The 18,076-nt window shown below is 34.7% G+C and overlaps 1 protein-coding gene across 1 annotated transcript in view; it reads right to left on the bottom strand.

Moving 5' to 3' along the window:
* LOC140146573 (uncharacterized) overlaps nucleotides 1-3,519 on the bottom strand; it is a 60,028-nt gene extending 56,509 nt beyond the window's left edge. The window contains exon 1 of the mRNA XM_072168445.1: nucleotides 2,687-3,519. Within this exon, the coding sequence (XP_072024546.1) occupies nucleotides 2,687-3,208 (522 nt within the window). The 5' untranslated portion in view covers nucleotides 3,209-3,519. The remainder of the gene's footprint in view (nucleotides 1-2,686) is intronic.
* Between the last annotated feature and the right edge of the window lie 14,557 nt (nucleotides 3,520-18,076).

The following is an 18,076-nucleotide window of genomic DNA, read 5'->3' as shown; positions in this document are numbered from 1 at the left end:
CTTAACAGAATTTGCTGGATTGTTTGTATTCATGGTCCACACGAAATGTCATCCTGAAGTGGTTTTTATTGCAATGAACAATATTGAAGCTTGAATGCAAAAAGGTCGAATGTTACTTTGTTACACAGACGACCTTCTGACATTCAATAATCGACATCAAAGATGTCCTCAAATACTTTTCCAAGTAAAGAATTTTAGATTTCAAAACCTATTCATCTATATAGAAAGGTGAACTTGCTTCGAAATGAAAATTGTTGGTACACCATACTACTACTACTTTTTACGAGAAATTCTTGAAATTTGAAAGGGAAGCAAGAAGGATATGAGATACGTTACACCGATATATGAATTTAGTTGTCATGTGATCATATATTAAATTTTCTAACAAAACATTATATACTGTAATGTTCATTTCTAGACCTGTGCAATACCAGTAGGTATTACACAATGATATATTAGTATTTTTTGCTATTTTTAACATAGATTTTTGTTTCCTTATCACTTTTATCTTCTTTTTCTGCTTATTGTGGTAATTTTTATTCTATAAACTGTATATTTGTGTGCAAATAGAGGGCGCTATTACATATAGTTTAAATTTAATTTAGCTAAATTTAAAGTTATTTCTAACATTTCATGATAAAAAAAGTTTGTTTGAACATTTTCTTGCTATTTGTTACTCTTTTCCTATGTTTTATACCGTCTGGTAGAGTTACCCATAAAGGCATATCATTGACTTTATGTTCACAGTTTTATTTTCATACTGTTCCAACTATCAATCATTGTTTGTATTCATGAAAAACGATTTGCTGGTTACATACGGGGTAAAAAATCAAGAGAGTCAAGAAAAATGCCCGTAGGTACTGATCACTACATTTAATAAAGTAATAACACCAGAGTACCTGTCATAATATTTCTTATTACTTTATCAAACATAAGTCGGGACATAAGTATAACATTATTGTAGCCCCAGCACTTTTATCTGAAATTTAGTCTGGGGCTATTGTAATAATACTTATAAATCGTAGTCTACATTTATAATGTTGTAAAAACCTGTAAATCATGAAACTCGTATACATGCGTTTCATTGAAATTATACAATGTTAAGTAATGAATAATTATGAATAGCATACATAAGGCAATCATATTACGCTTATAATTATTCCATTGTCAATCACATGAAAATGTTGTTAGCACAGGTATATTAATTGCAATTGTCGGAAATTGCCTTCAGTAACCGGCTGAGAGCGCCTTATCAAAATAAGACATACATAATGATTAACCTTTTAATAAGTAACTTCAGCTCATTAAGATAGAAGCCTCATTATGATAATAATTATTACAAACGTTATGAAACTTTTTGCTGTTGTTAGAGTTGTTATTATAATAATTAACCTTGAAAAGGTTGGCAATAATGATTATGGAACTAATAGTGGTAGCATGTAGAAGTAGTGGAAGGAGTAGTCGGAGGAGTAGTGGAAGGATTAGTCGGAGGAAGAGAAGGAGTAGTGGAAGGAGAAGAGGAGTAGTGAAAGGAGTAGTCGGAGAAGGAGTTGTGGAAGGAGGAGTCGGAGTAGGAGGAAGACTAGTGGAAGGAGTAGTCGGAGGAGAAGGAGTAGTGGAAGGAGGAATCGGAGTAGGAGAGGGAGAAGGAGTACATGAGTATTATATTAATTTAAATAGGAGAAGTAATATCAGTCGTACAGACTGAATTGCTGCGGATGGGCACACCTCTCATGCCGGGCTCACAGGATCATATAGGGGGCAAAAATTATTTATTCCAATAACACTTTTAAACATATCAAAATTATTCGTCTGGCCGTACGCATCCCAGAAATGTAAAGCATGTGCGCGTACGATCTACAGTAAGAAGGTATGGGGCACAAAAGGTCTAAAGTCGATATGCTTGTTGTACATGTGTCAAAAGTCAAAGTTGTTCCAACTTCCGTAAAAAATTATTAAAAGATCTGTAGGATCCAATAGGATCCAATGGTCTTTGTATTTATTTATCTATCAATCTATCTTCTGAATTTCACATCGCAGATAGCAAAACATATTCTTTTCCTGAATCCCATAAACTTGTGGAACAATTTGCCTCCATCGGAGCAACTGTAATTTTTCACCCCTGTACAACATTAATTGACCGTGGACCAGCCTCATATTTACATCCTTAGGCCAAGAAGAATAATTTGGTATGGTTGTAGTGAATTTGGAACATGTATAATTTTGCCACCAATATGATCATATAGCATGATAGGTTTTAGGGGGTCCTTTTTTATATCATGGGGTTCAAATACAGCTCGCAGACACAATATTGAAATTCAACATACCCAAAAATTAACACAAATAATTTGGTGACCAGCTTTTGCGTAAACGTGCCGATTGACCCTTTAATTTCTAAAATAGAACCGGTCTATTTTTTCTTTGCCTTTATTAATATTTAATTCTTCTTTTCTTTCCCTTTACTTGCTTAATTTTATTATTTTCCTCTTTTCTTATTCGGTTTCCCCCCATTTTCTCTTACATTTGTCTTTCCCATATATCCTAATTTTCTTCGGTGCGCCTGTTGAGAAAGTCACTAAGCCATTAATGCTGCCACAAAAGGAGCAGAATGTGATGTTGCAACAAAAAACAAACTGCGAGGAGGTTAGATCATGGTTAGATCGAGGTACCAGCATTATACACTTACCTTAGTTCCTAGTTTTATCTGGACATTAGCGTCTTCAAGTCGTTCCAATTTGCTCAATAAATACTCCTGAAATATTCCAATTCTTGTATAAAATCTATCATGCTGCCAGCAACCTTCAATATTATCAAAATCCACGTGAAGAGTCTTGAGAAAGCTTATAGAGGAAGAGTCTAAGGCAATCTGTTGTGGTCTCGCAAATAATTGGGCGCGATTTTTCTCTTCAAAAACGATAATATTTGCAACTCGCTTACTATAAGCCGAAATAAGAGCTGCAGTCAGCCCAACTGGACCTGAACCAACGATAACAACATTGAGACGTAGTCTCCATTGTCGCAGACAATCGTAGGACCCTTTACAAAGTATAAAGCTTATGACGATAAATATTGTTATACATAAAGTATTCCGTATTTCGATGAGCGGATTACCACCAGGTTCTACTGCCGTAGTTTGTTGCGACATTATGACGGAACTCATGGTAGAATTTAACAGATCGCTCGTTATAAATTCAGTCGGTCTGGACATAGTTGAGTGTTGACACTAACATATCTTACGTATATCACAATTAAGTCAGCTCTATTTCAACAGATTGATTAACAACGGTGTGCTCTGCCAGCGTGTATATTACAAATCACAAATACGCTGCCATGAAATCCAAGATAATAAGACACTTGATCACCACACCGCCTCTGTGACAACTAAGTATACTGTGTCCAATTCATCTCGCGCATCATTCTGTATCAGTGGAAACACACGTGATGAGCTGAATCCGGTGTGCGATATTAAAGCACTACACATTTGGCCAGACCAAATGTATATATTACTAACCACGTGTGTCATAGTGTAGGTTCGATATGTTCAGTATAATATAAATATGTATATTAATGTCTACTCCAACGAAACAGACGATAAAATTAAATATGTGTATCTGTTTTGGATGTTCGAGCAGACGACAGTAGTCAAAATGATAGCAAAGATAAATATTTAGCCAGATCAGAGGTAGTATTAACCATGTGTGCCACAGCGTAGAGTATGTATATTCATTTTTGCTTCACTAAAGCATACGATACAAATTAATCACAAAATTAACGATTTTGCAATTTCACACACTGTTGAAACGGGTTTTTTAATTCCAGATATTAAGATGCAAAATCAAACTTACACCCAATCTGCATAAAAATTAGGAAGTGAGTAACCCCGTGAGTAACATCATCATCCTTTGTATCAATGCAGTATTTTGTGGTGCTGCACAAATTATATGTTACTCTCAATTTTAGAGCAGACGACAATTATTCAAACATCTCACCATCCATATCCACTATATGAATCCATAAAGTTAACATCCCTATAAATGAGTCCAAGCAGGCTTGTGTTCTTTGGTCCAATCCTACCTTTTAAGACGGCTTACGAGCGTTTCTAAAATTGTTTAACCTTCGATGTTCAAATTCATCCACAAGAATGACTTGTTAGAATGCGTGCCCGTTGGGTATTACAGTTGAATACTATTGCAATTTCACACACTGTTGATGCAGAATGTACAACATGTATATAATATTTGTAAAATCCACATATTATGATGTAAAATCCAAGTTACACCCTATCGGCATAAATATTATGAAGTCAGTAACAACATAATCCATGTGTATCAAAGCAGTATTTCTTGTTGCTGCTCAAATTGTATGTTACTCTCAGCACAACATGTTTGGAGCAGCCGACAAGGTGAGAATATATTTAAACATCTCACCATCTATACCCATTGTATGAATCCATAGAGGTAACATCCATATAAATGAGTCCAAGCAGGCTTGTGTTCTTGGTCCAATCCTACCTTTGCAACGGCTTACGAGCTTTTCTAAAATTGTTTAGCCTTCGATGCTCAAATTCATCCACAAGAATGACTTGTTAGAATGCGTGCCCGTTGGGTATTACGGTTGAATACTAGAGAGAATCTCGGCTATCATGAGAATTTCCTGCTTCACGAAAAGGTCAAACCTTTACCCCGTTACGGATGTTATACTCCGTTTATAATAAACCTCAAACTGCATGTGGAACAACCACGGAGTAGACGTTGTATTTACATTTGCTTGAAGTGTGCTGTAATTTGTCACTAATAGAGAGGATGTTTTATCGCCAATTTTGTTTGGGTCGTATATTAAGTATATAGAAACCAACGACGCTTGGATATGAGATTGCTGCCTCATTCATGCGCAAATACAATTGGTAGTTTATTAAAAAATTCCTCGATTAATTTTGGCAATATATTTAACACTATCGTATATTGCCTGGCACACAGTCCCACAGCGTTGTTGTTGATTGCGGATACTAAATCCTAGATAGAATCAATTCACGAGCAATGCCTTCTCGAGTATATCTGTACTAAATATCGGGGATAAGCAGCCCCATGTTAAAGAATAACCACCAGACATTTGGCAAAAAATCAATGGAATGCGTGAACAAGATTCTGGCTACATGCTCCTGACAGAACTGCACAGTTTGCAACTTTACTCATTAACTACTCGTAACTACTTTATGCATTTACATAGTAAAAAGCTCTCATATCTGATGCGATCAAGCAAAATGAGTCACTTGCCGGTATTATTGATTTTGTGAGCTCACAACCACTCTGTTTTGACATACATTTCCGCGTTTGAAACGTATTCTACCTAAAGGTGTTATTTATACATGATTTTCTTGAAAGACGACAAATACGTATTTTAGATTCTTTAAATAAAAAATTCCATTGTGTATATGTTTGAAATAACCGGATATCTGAGAAAGCGAAAATGTTATTTATTGCAGAACTGCTGCAGAGCAAACATATGCCCTCATAATTATGGGCAAGCATTGTTAAGGACCAACATTTGTAAGATACCTGATAAAAATACAAACTAAAGTGAAAATAAAAATGATTAATCAGTTATTGCCTCTTGCAAGCTTTTCGTACATGTAATATTACCATGCCTTACCATGCTTACACTACGCTTTATCAAAATGAAACCACAAGCATGTCGAGATCAAACAAGCCATACAAATGACGTATTGTTTGTATGCAACAATTTATAATGAACTACTAACATGCAACAGGTTTCGTCGCTGGGCAAAGTGCAGTGTGATTAGCTCTACTAATACGAACAGATGATTAATTTGTAAATGTCAAGTGCTTTAAGTTCGTAACATTTGTTTAATACTACTTGTAGTTGGTTGTATCTTTAGGCATGACGTTTATTGCGCACCACAACGCAGACACACACATTATGAAAATTAACCTAGCCATAATTTGTTTTATTTGTCTCAGAAAGTCATTGTTATCTATAATGTTACTTTTAGTTTATTTAGCCACAATGTGCATCCTTTTTGATAGGTGTAGCTATTTCATACGAAGAACTTTCACAGTGCGTCTGACAGGGGAAATTCCAAGAAAAAAATGTAATATAATTATTTTTGTTTAGTGAAACGGAATTTATAGTTTTGTTTGATTGCAAAAACAACATCATATCATTGGCAAGCTAATATTATGAGGACAATGAAAATGACTCCTTTTTTTTTTGAGAAAATAAGACGTTTAAAATTGATATTCCGCAAAAACCAACTTAAGCGGTGAGTTCCTTCGAAGGAGACAGATTTGGCCTAGAAAAAAAGCGACCTCGTGAAATGAGATGTGCCCGCTTTGAGAAAAGGGACTATAAACGCTTTCAATAGACAGAACGTATACTGTTGTTGTTTACAGAAAAAAACCTCCAAATTAAGTATTACAAATTTAATGGTTTTTAAACATTATGGATAAAATCAGCCGCTTCTTTTTTTTTATATATTAGTAAATTGTGATATTAGGCCTAAAAAATAAATACATAATTTGAGCTTAGAATTTCACCTGAGACGAGTATAAACCGTGTTAAGTCCACAAACTCATGTATCTGATTTCCCTGTATATTGCAATGCTATAGTTATTCAGTTGGATGAAATATTACAAAGCAAACGCATAGTAACAATACTGTGCGGGCTTTGTTCCCGAAATGAGAACAATAGTCTGCATATTGTTATGCAGCATTGTTATGGTAAATGATAGTACAACTCATTGTTGCTAATGTCAAACTTGTCAAAGTGATTGTGATTGTATGATCATGATGGTGAGAGCATGATAATAGCGTCCGCTTTATTTACTTACGTCATCAGCCAAACGGGGGGAGAACACGTACGCTTCAAACGGGGGAAGAACACGTAAGAGGTTGAACTTTACCCACACCATTTCTCATTTTTCAGGAGAAATACGCATAAAAAATTGCAACAAGTGTCAACTTGTAATGTAATAATTATTCTCTTCGAATAGAGATCAACTTGTTTTTGCAATAAACCTGCCCTTTAAAGGATTTTAATTTTTAGAGTCAGCCCAATTGCGCTGTATTGTAAACCAAGTAACTGTACCTGGGTCTATATTACCTTTAAATTCACAGAAAACCATGCCATTTAACACCAAGACGTAATCGGAATATTGGACAAAAGTGATGAAAACATTGTAAATTGAAGAACTATTATATCCTGAGCATGTATTATAAATAAAGATTCATTATTATGGATGTAATATACTGTAAAATTCAATAGAAATTATGAAGCCCCTCCCACTCCATCTGTGAAAACCTGTAATCTGTGACCTAAATTACCTTCGCTAACCGCCTAAAATGAAGCAACATTGAAAAGAAATGGGTTTACCAAAAATATAATAACTGTAAGATTTATCTAAAACGTTTCTTTAATGACATTTTCAAATATCTTCAAAACACACTCTATGTTAATTGTAAGTGAATTATATACCTAATAATGATACGTATTCTACTGTACATGAAGGCGATGTGTTGATGAGACGATTACCGTTCAAATTCGTTAATACGCTGATGTGCTTATTGTTAAGGTAGTTTAATTTTTTTAATTTACCCAGATATTTTTTGATTAAAAGAAAAATTAAAGTTTAACCAACTACGGTTAAAATTTGTTCAGGTCCGAGCAGCTAGTAAATAGGCACATATGCTTATTAACGAATTTTACGGTATATAATTTAGGGGTCGTCAGTAAGAAAAACTACGAAATTAATATTCAGAAATAAAATTCAGTGTGTTTCAACGTTGGAGTTATGACACAAGAAAGCGCTGCATAATTTTAAGAGACAGTGACACAATATTTTTTTATCATACTATACCTAATCATAATTATGGTATAACATATGGCTATCACTGAATTTTCAGAGACAGTGTGTGACGAAACTCATTTTGTAGATACTTTGTCGCAATTCTGTTTTCTAATTTGTTCAAAGGTACGTCTATTCATCTCATCATATAATTAAATCGGAGGTTTCCAATTATGCATCATATTGACAGTACTATCATGTTCCTAATAATAGTCCGAAGTAAGGCGTGGATGTATATTTACCCCCGTTTACTCCGTAAACATTGGCTCATAAAATACGTATTCAGTGTTATTACATGCAGAACAGCCGTGAATTGTCAAATATTTGGCTAGCTGTACGGTATTTAGATACGGACCAAATCAAACCAGTCTATATCAATGTTGCCCATAATTATACTAGTGTCCATACTTGTGATATATAGCGTGCATTGCACATTAATGCCCCCTTTAATAAGTACCTGGTTTTGTACTATAACATCATAATTAATTAATTCATTTATTTATTCATTTATTTATTTATTTATTTATTTATTTATTTATTTATTTATTTATTTATTTATTTATTTATTTATTTATTTATTTATTTATTTATTTATTTATTTATTTATTTATTTATTTATTTATTTATTTATTTATTTATTTATTTATTTATTCATTCATTCATTCATTCATTCATTCATTCATTCAATCAATCAATCATTCATTCATTCATTCATTCTTCGTTTATTCATTCATTCATCTATTCATTCATTCATCCATTAGATCATTTCATATTCGATTTGTAGTGTGATTAATTTCAATTCAGCTTTCAATCTAAATCAATATTTGGTTTGTATTAGCAGTATTGACAAAGTTGAAGCTTCACTAAAATACATGTAGCTAATTTATATACTGTCAGTACATAAATTACAGATTCAAGTAAAATGCCTTATTTTGTCTTTTGGCTTAACCACTAGCAGGCTATGTTTGCACATCTATGACAATGACAAAGGTACCAAAATCTGAATGTTGATGATTTTTTTTCGATCGGTCGGATGAGCAAATCACTGAATGGGCCTTTAATGCAATACTCTACCGAATTCAGCATCGAAGTGGTTACGTAATTCTCTTGGTTACCGGATCACGCTACTTTGGTATGCCTTCGAGTGCCATATACTTTATGTGGTGATCATTTCGATCGTGGTTCATTACTCTAGCGCGTGATCCCGTTGACATAGTAACATTACGTAACTTCGATACTGAATAGACTCGAGACTATGACACTTGTGGTTCCTTTGGTCTGGTTGAAGATAATCCATCAATATCGCTCAGCGGATTCAGCTCATCACATGTGCTTCCACTCATACAAAAAGATGCGCGAGATGAAGTGGAAACAGTATACTTAAATTGGACAGAGGCGCTAGACGATCAAGTTTCTTATACGCTGGTGAAGTTATGTAATGGACTAACTACTACCATAGCAATAGGTAAAAACAATTGTTGAATATACCGCGGTGCACTGGTACGTTCACGCGGTACCTATGCATTCAACCATATCACGCTGATCACTCGCACCTGTAAGATTAGTATCCTTGAAAAGACCGGTATTGTATTCAATCTATGATTGCAGACATACACAGGTGATGAGTGCAACCTGCTTGTAGTGCAGCGCGATTTATTTAAAATTGTTTTCACCTATTGCTATGGTAGTATGTCTTAAGAGTTGACTCTTGACGTCATATGTGGATTGTTTTCATGGCATTTCTCAATGGTTATATAAACACTGTACCTTTGTCTTTCAAACAACACATGTCAAAATTATATCACACTCATGATTACGTAACAGCATTAGCATAAAATCAATAGTCTAGAGTCACCTGCTGAAATTGAGTCGTTTTTGTTAAGGGAAATAAGAGGCTGAAATGTGGTATTGTTGTATTTTTTATATTTTTTCGGGATTAAAGTATGGAAAATGCTGCCTTTTGGAACAGTAATAGAACACAAACTACCAGTTCATTAAACCATGTTTGTTGGGCTGTAAAGGTTTTAATTTATTTAAAATGCGTGGTCAAATATGTCTTATTTTTGACAAAAACAAGGCTTTCTTTCTATAAAAATCTTGATATTGCCAAAAATAGCAAACGTGGAAATTTACGTTTTTTGCCAGTTATGTTGAATAATCTCCAAACATTATAACGGGAGTCTCCCTAGAAATTCTCTCTTATTCTACTATTGTTACATTTATACAAAAAGTAGTGGTACAGAGAAAGAGAGGCCGTCTTTTGAATAAGAAATTTATTTTTAAAACTTTTCTGTTCAGTTTAGGTTGAGATCATCCATAAAAATTCATATGTATATTTAAATTACAATTTTCATAGCATTTTGTAATACAGACTTGACATTTAATATGGAATATTTTTTCGTAAAATTCCAAGACTGGTCTGGAAGGGGTCTGCATAAACCGCACGGGGTAAATATTAGAGGTGTGTCGGGAGATGTTGTAAAGTAATTGTTTGACAGAAAATGTACTTTCCATTAGTTTACATAATGGAGCTCATAATGTACTGAATTAGCCTAAAATGGCGGGTTTAAGGATACTGAATTTGATTTTGAGGGATAAAATATCTGAATTTGAGGAACATTATTCTGATATTATCAAATTTATTGAGGTTTGAGGTGATATTTACTGAACCTAAATACAATAAGTGTTCGTCAGACCTGAAATGCCCTTGTAATCTACCAGTTTTAAAAGTGGGAGGAGCTTTTAAAAATATGGCTCTGAAAAGTGTTACGCACTCAGACATTTTGAATAGCCACCTGGGGCCAAATGTTATTAACTTACTGTACACAAAGAAACAGCGTGAGTTCATTGGACAACCAAAAATCCACGCAGTTGTTTTGTACTGTAAGTTTATAATATTTGACCTCAGGGGGGCCATTCAAACTTTCTGAGTATGTAAAACTCTTATGAGCCACATTTTAAGCTCCTCCCATGTTCAAATAATTGGTACATTGCAAGTGTATTTCAGCTGTGATGAATGCCAATTGTTGACGAAGTTTACGAAATACCATCACTTCAAACCTCTATAAATTTGATAATAACAGAACAATGTTGCATAAAGTCCGAAATTGTGTTCCCCACAAAGCTCAGATTCAGCCTCCCTAAATCCGCCATTTTTGGCAAATTCGCTACATTGTGAGCACCATAATGTAAACTTATGAAAAGCAAATTTTCTATCAAACAATTATTTTACATCGTCTCCCGATACACACCAATTAAATTTAGCCCGCGCGGTTAATGCAGACCCCTTACAGTCCAGTCTTGGAATGTTACGAAAAAATATTCCATATTAAATGTCAAGTCTGTATTTTAGGCCCTATTTACATGGAATTTTGCAATTTTCGTGCATTTCCAGCAGGTTGTATCGGTCATCCTTCCTACGCATGCGCAGATTGTTGTTTGATTTGCACCAGTTATTATCGCACTGAGTACCATGCAGCTCTCACACGTGACCAGTCATTATATTTTAATCTGTTTCATTTTGGAGATAATTAATGTCATTTGTAATAACTGCTTTTTCATTTTTGCAGAATAATTTTGCTTCCATTCAAACCCTATAGTTATTGAAGTTTCCAGACGTCCCATTTCCACCCAAGTTTAATGGCAAGTCTCATATTTTACCAAAAGCAAACTGAGGACTGGTGTTTATTCTTGCCCTAAAACTAGCCATATGCACCTTGTACTTTTGCTGTTCTCGGACATTTTAAACACGTGTCTTTGCTGTAATTTAAAAGGCAGTGGCAGTGTGGCAGTGTGCCTAGTCTATGGATTTTATGCTAATGCTGTTACGTAATCATGTGTGTGATATGATGTTGACATGTGTACAGTGTTTATGTAATCATTGAGAAATGCCATGAAAACAATCCACATATGATGTCACGAGTCAACTCTTAAAACATACTGACTGACCCTCGTATTATCTTCTATTTCATGAGAGTGTATTGTGATTGGTGAGGTGACTTGTGATGGAAGATATGTCAGTGTCAAAACACATTCAATCCATGATTGCAGACATACACAGGTGATGAGTGCAACCTGCTTGTAGTGCAGCGCGATTTATTCAAAATATTTTTGTCAATTTTGTCCTGGTATTTCGAGCCAGGGGCAACTGTCCCCAATATCGCCAGTGGTTGGTACGGCACTGTTGTTGCTACTTCCACTACTACTTCAACTAAAGCTATTCCAATATTTCCACATAATATAACTTCCGCTACGGCAACCAACACACCGCCGTTTCAAGGTCAGATACTGTGTAATAGGGTGGGGCAAAAACCACTTTGTTTCTCGGATCGACTTGGAACTCTAGGAGAATTTTACTAGGGTACATACTACTATTGTGCTGAAATGTCAGTAAGATCGGAGCATGTTTCGCCCAGGCAGTAGATTTTCACAAAATCCCTACTTATTTGCTATTTCTTACTGTATAACTCTATATGGAGAAATCAGTGGGGTTAACCTGGGAAAAGTAGGCATTCAGATGACATCAAAGCCACTGTTAAACACTTTGGGTAGTTTGTTTAGACCCTCTAGAACATAACCAAATAGCAAGCAATCTCCATCAATATTTAATTAAATACAATATATTTAGCAAAAATAATGGTAACCAATTAGAGACTGCATGCTATTTGGTGGAGTTCTAGAGGGTCCAAACAAACTACCCAAGGTATTTAATGTTGGCTATGAATGATGCCATCTGAATGCCTACTTTTCCCTGGTTGTTCCTACTGATTTCGCTATATAGAGTATACAGTAAGAAATAGCAAATAAGTATGGATTTTGTGAAAATCTACTGTCTGGGTGAAACATGCTTCGATCTTACTAATATTTCAGTACAATACTAGTATGTACCCCAGTAAAATTCTCCGAGAGTTCCAAGTCGATCTGAGAAAAAAAAAGTGTTTTTCGCCCCACCCTACTGTGTAACGACTCTTACAGCAAAAAAGACATCGGTATATATTTATAATATTACGATAATTATAGCTTCGAATGTTAATCAGCTGAAGTCATAACAAGGTTAAATAAGATCTAAATGTTACGCCATAATATGTTACTAAAGGCATTTCACTATGTTTTGATGTTCATATTTTCTTCTCTGCTATTATTTTATGGCTCCTCTTACATGTCATAATTAAACCATCAATATTTCATAATTATATAACTTGCATGGATATCGGTGAAGCGCATTATAGAGTGTCATGATTTGCAGGTTTTTGTGAGATAGATTGCGATTGATTTAAAGATATCGGAATAGCCTTAGAGAAGCTTCGTAGAGTTTGTCTTGGCTTTGAGATATTAGTTTAGATCTATCATTAGGTTTTGATTAGGGTTGACAGGCACTTTGGTGTTATTACTTTGTTAAAGGTTGTGATCAATACAACCGGACATTTCTATGTTTACATTTCTCGACAATTTTTATATTCGTTTGAAATGTCTTGCTGTAAGTAGCCATCAAAAAAACATACATTCCTTATAAATACAATTAAGCATCGATTTTTGAAGAAAAAATTTATATGAAAATGTGAACATTAAGTGAATGGTATACTTTTTGTACGTGAAGCGAAAATTAACCCCCCCCCCACATGTCCCCACATACACAACATGTGAGGACATGAATTAGATCGGTGCACCAAAACGAGTTTTGTCCCTCATAGAATAGAAACCATCATGTCTTTAAAAATCTGACAACCCGCCTTTAAGTAATAATTAAGACAGAGATCCTTTAGGCAAGTCTTAGATGTCTTTGTCCATTTCGTATTAATGAAAAAATGCTTGAAATGGCGCCTGTGGCAACATTTTTATAGACAGCGTTACCTGTTACGTAGTTGAATAAAATATCTGCGGTTTTACATTTATGTAACAAACCGACATCCTTAGCGCAAATTCCTGCACAACTGAGTTCGCGCAGTTTCGTAATGTAGCAGAGGACGAAGTTCGCAGTGATAAAAAAAACCGCGAAAACTTCAATATTATAATAATATGGACACGAATTTTGGGGTGTCAAAAGTAATATTTATACATAAAATAACCAAAATGAAATGTACTTCTAAATGTTTGAAGGATTAGCATCGGTGCCATTTTCACCCAATTTTATAGAATGGTACAACTTATGTATTAAAGGCACGATATTGGACGACAGTTCGCCATCACAGTTGAGTCCAAAGTAGATTTTTGATCAGAGGTGAAATCAACACAACTTTCAACGAAGCAGGGATATAACCAGTTCAAAACGGCTCATTGATACTCTTCGTGATGGCGGGTAGGATCGAATCCAGCAGCATCTCAGTGAGATCCACGGTATAAGATTTTTTCGAAAACTCCATGTTCATCTTGTGAACTTCGTCCTCTGCTACATTACGAAACTGCGCGAACTCAGTTGTGCAGGAGTTTGCGCTAAGGATTTCGGTTTGTTACATAAATGTAAAACCGCAGAATATCAGGTTTGAAGGTACTTTGATCAAAGTATACAAAAGAAGTTTTTAAATTTCGCAGTGCAATATTCAGAATTCGAACAAGTCAATCTATAAAATTTGAAAGCGTGGGTTCGATTTCCGAATAAGCCCTAGCTTATTTCCTTGTGAACAAATATAGACCATCGAAATATTTAAACCGAGATTATAAAAGAATAGACACTTAAAGCCTACTCAAGTAAAATAATAATATCACAATAGCAATGGATGTTAAAATTATGTTATCGTTGATTTAAGACAATAAATTGGTTAATAAAACATTGAGATAAAAAAAATCAGGTGGTGCCCGGGTTTGAACTGGAGCAAAAAAAAATCAGAATTGGATTAGAAGACCATCGCTTTAACCGTGTGTGGTCCGGAAAGAATAAAAGAATTTTGAAAAACTTGATTTCTTGGCGAATGGTGTAGAGAATTTCGGTATCACAGGAAATGCTAAGGTATATTTGAAAGTGAATGTGAGAAAGTAGTGCCAAAGTAAGTGATTCCCAGGTAGAGCTGTAACCGTGTTCAAAAATTCTGGATATCAGTATTGTTGCCAATAATTTTGGTTATGAAACACCGCGTGAAATGAAGTAAGAATGTTTGTTTATCATCAAACCAATGATTGACTGTAGGATTGGCGTCACTTTTTGAATTAATGAGTTGTTGAAATATTATACTTTGGACAGTAAATAAGATTCAGCATGATTTTAGATATATTTTGTACCCAGCTAATAATATCATAAAATAATAGCGTTATTACTCTAATCCGAAACTTAGCATAATCGTGACATTAGGTTAAATTTGAATTTATTGCTCTATTACTTCGGTTGACCAATGAGGTAGTTTGAGAGTATGTTTTCTTTACGAGTTTATGGAGCAACATACATCAATATGTATTGGATGGGTTATCAATGCCGTGTTTCTCCGTTGGCTAAACGTAATATTGTAAACCTCGATTAACATTTCGCCCGGACTGGGAGGTCAAAGCATCAGCAACACTGACTGAGCGAGATGGGTTCAAATGTGACACAATCTGGTCCATGGGGGACCAAAGGCGGTAAATCTAAAACTGAGATAAAGGTAAAAATATGGAGTAAAAACAATGGAATACATAAAGAAATAGACATCAAGTATGCTAGACATTTGGTGTTTTCAATAATTAATAGCCTACTCAAAGTATAATGTAATAATTACAGTAACTCAATTTTCAAAAATGCCTCCTTTGGCCCCATGGACCAGATCGAGTCACAAATAAGGTTTTCTTGAGAGGTCAAGTAGATGAGCATTATGCACTCTTAGCGAATGTTGACAATTGAATTTGGATGATACCCAATACAGTCGGTAATTTTTTTGATTTGGGAAACATTCAATTGTATATTGTGAATATTCCAGGGAGATACAGTATTAAGTACCTCAGCACCTTTAATGTATAGAAGCATGAACCTATAGACGAATCCAACGAGCCAAGTGATGGTCAGAATTCAGTCGGCCATCACTGGGTCCCGTTTGCACCAAACTGGTGTTGTTACTGCTCAATTGGGTGGATTAAATCCGCTTACAATTCGATGTTGAATTGTATTGTGTTGTAAACTTTCATCATTCTTTTGTCTACGTGTAACACGGGTGATGGAATTCAGTTTAATATCCCCACCAAGGCCATATCATTTCACATTTTAGGTGGCCATGGCTGCCATTGAGGTGTATGAATGCGTGAAATTGGATTCGTCTATACAGTATTCATGACCATCCGCGGGTTTATTATAGAAATGATTGAGTAACGCAAACGCGTTTTGGAGGGAATGTGGTCTAATAGTGTTTGCACTCAAATATTGAGATGAATAAAGCTAGCAAACAAGAGGAATGGTATGGGTTCTATGATGATAAATGCTATTAATGGCTTCCTTGACTTATTTTCTATAATGTACTGCTTAATCTTAATATTAAGATAGTAATTGAGAAGTACACAGTAGTTTGTACGTCTGTGAATACGTTGCTCCAATTTGTTTGAACTAAACTCCAGCATGTTCAATTATTTCGGTCACGATCTAGATCAGTTGTATTAATCTATTAAGCGTAATAGGTAGACAGTCCATACACGATTGCCTTACTGTGGTAAGTTACCTGGCCCATGATTAGTTTGAGTATTTCAATTCAGGTATTGCTTAATGCAGGTAATTTGTCTAATACAAGGGTCATTCAAAACGTTGTGTGTTAGGTCTTGTAACTCGGGCTCTGCAAGGGCAGCGTATCAAAACGTAACATGATAACACATTGATTGTTATCCTACTATAATAATAAGGTGAACTTATATCAACAAAATGTACACGAGCTCAAAACAAAAACTTTTGGCACACCTAGAGTACAAGTGCTAAATACCAAATTTTGAAATTCTACTGAAGATTCAAGCTCAATGTCACAACCAACAAACAATCAACTAAACCAAACAAATCAACATGAACAAAACAAAACGAACACTGAATGCATAAATAAATAATTTTTTCACTCCATGTACTAATCAAAATACTACCCCTCCCAACAAATCGGGAAGAAATTTTGCCCAAAAATCAGACACACGTCGAATAGCTATAAATTCACTGAAAAAAATAGTTGGTGTAATTTTAACAGCAAAACTAGTGTCAAAAATGGGTCCTTAGGTCGCCACCTAAAGGTTTCTAATTTACTCTTTTATGTGTGTAAGAAATTGATACTTCTTTTGGGTGTCATGTTCATTTTGACACATAGGGTGGCCACCTGATGACTCGTTATCAAAAAAAGGCATTACACTCAAATGGGGTGTTAAATTGGCTCTCTAAGGTGTCATATTTTTGTCAATATTATCGAATCCATAAGTACCAAACTGCAAGATTTCCAGACAGTTTAGATAATAAGCATAATAACATGATAACTAATCCAAAATCACTCGAAACATCCATTGCATCAAGTCTTTATTGACGGTAAGTTAAAATAGGGTTTATTATAGATTTCTCTGATTTTAGCTACTGTATGTATGTATTCTTTATATGTATAATATTAGCGGTATGATCCGAAGAAATGTTAAAGTTTCTGTTGATCATAATCCAAAATCGAATAATTTGTAATTGCTTCACCATACATGTTTCTGGATATAATCATTTTACATTTGGATTTTGCAATACATAAAAAAGCACAATTTCACGATACAGTATATTCAATTTCACTGATGATTTCCTTTTAGATTTTGGGATTTCAAAAAAATATCACTTTTCGTGCAATTATGTCAAAGCTGTTAGGGCACAGTATCTTCGTAATACCAAGGCGATATCGCTTTATTATCATACTGCTGGGGCTTGATGATCAAATCAAATCTTTTGTAATAGTACCCCTCGTAGCTATTGTTTATGAAAACCGTAGATTGAGCTGTGGATATCAAACGATGTAACACAAATACTCAATTACAAATGGAAGAATTTAATAATCACTCTCTTTTTCCATATAACTACGATGTGAAGTGAACAACCAGTTGCTTGAAATATATTAACAGGTTATTTTAAAATAACTTTTCAGCAGCGTTTTGAAAGCCTTTAAACAGATTGTTTTTGTGAACACTCCAATCATAGTTCCCCAAAATGCTTCATTTCACCAGCGCTTTCCCTTGCTGCTGTTAAGCCTTAAAATACTCTAAAAGTGGAGTTAGATTACCTTGAGTGGACTTGTTTTTTTTTCATCTAATTCGCTATTTTTATCTTT

This window comes from Amphiura filiformis, chromosome 2 (assembly GCF_039555335.1).
Source record: "Amphiura filiformis chromosome 2, Afil_fr2py, whole genome shotgun sequence".
Taxonomy (NCBI): domain Eukaryota; kingdom Metazoa; phylum Echinodermata; class Ophiuroidea; order Amphilepidida; family Amphiuridae; genus Amphiura; species Amphiura filiformis.
The sequence above is the reverse complement of the archived record's forward strand: the minus strand, read 5'-3'. Positions and strand labels throughout refer to the sequence as shown.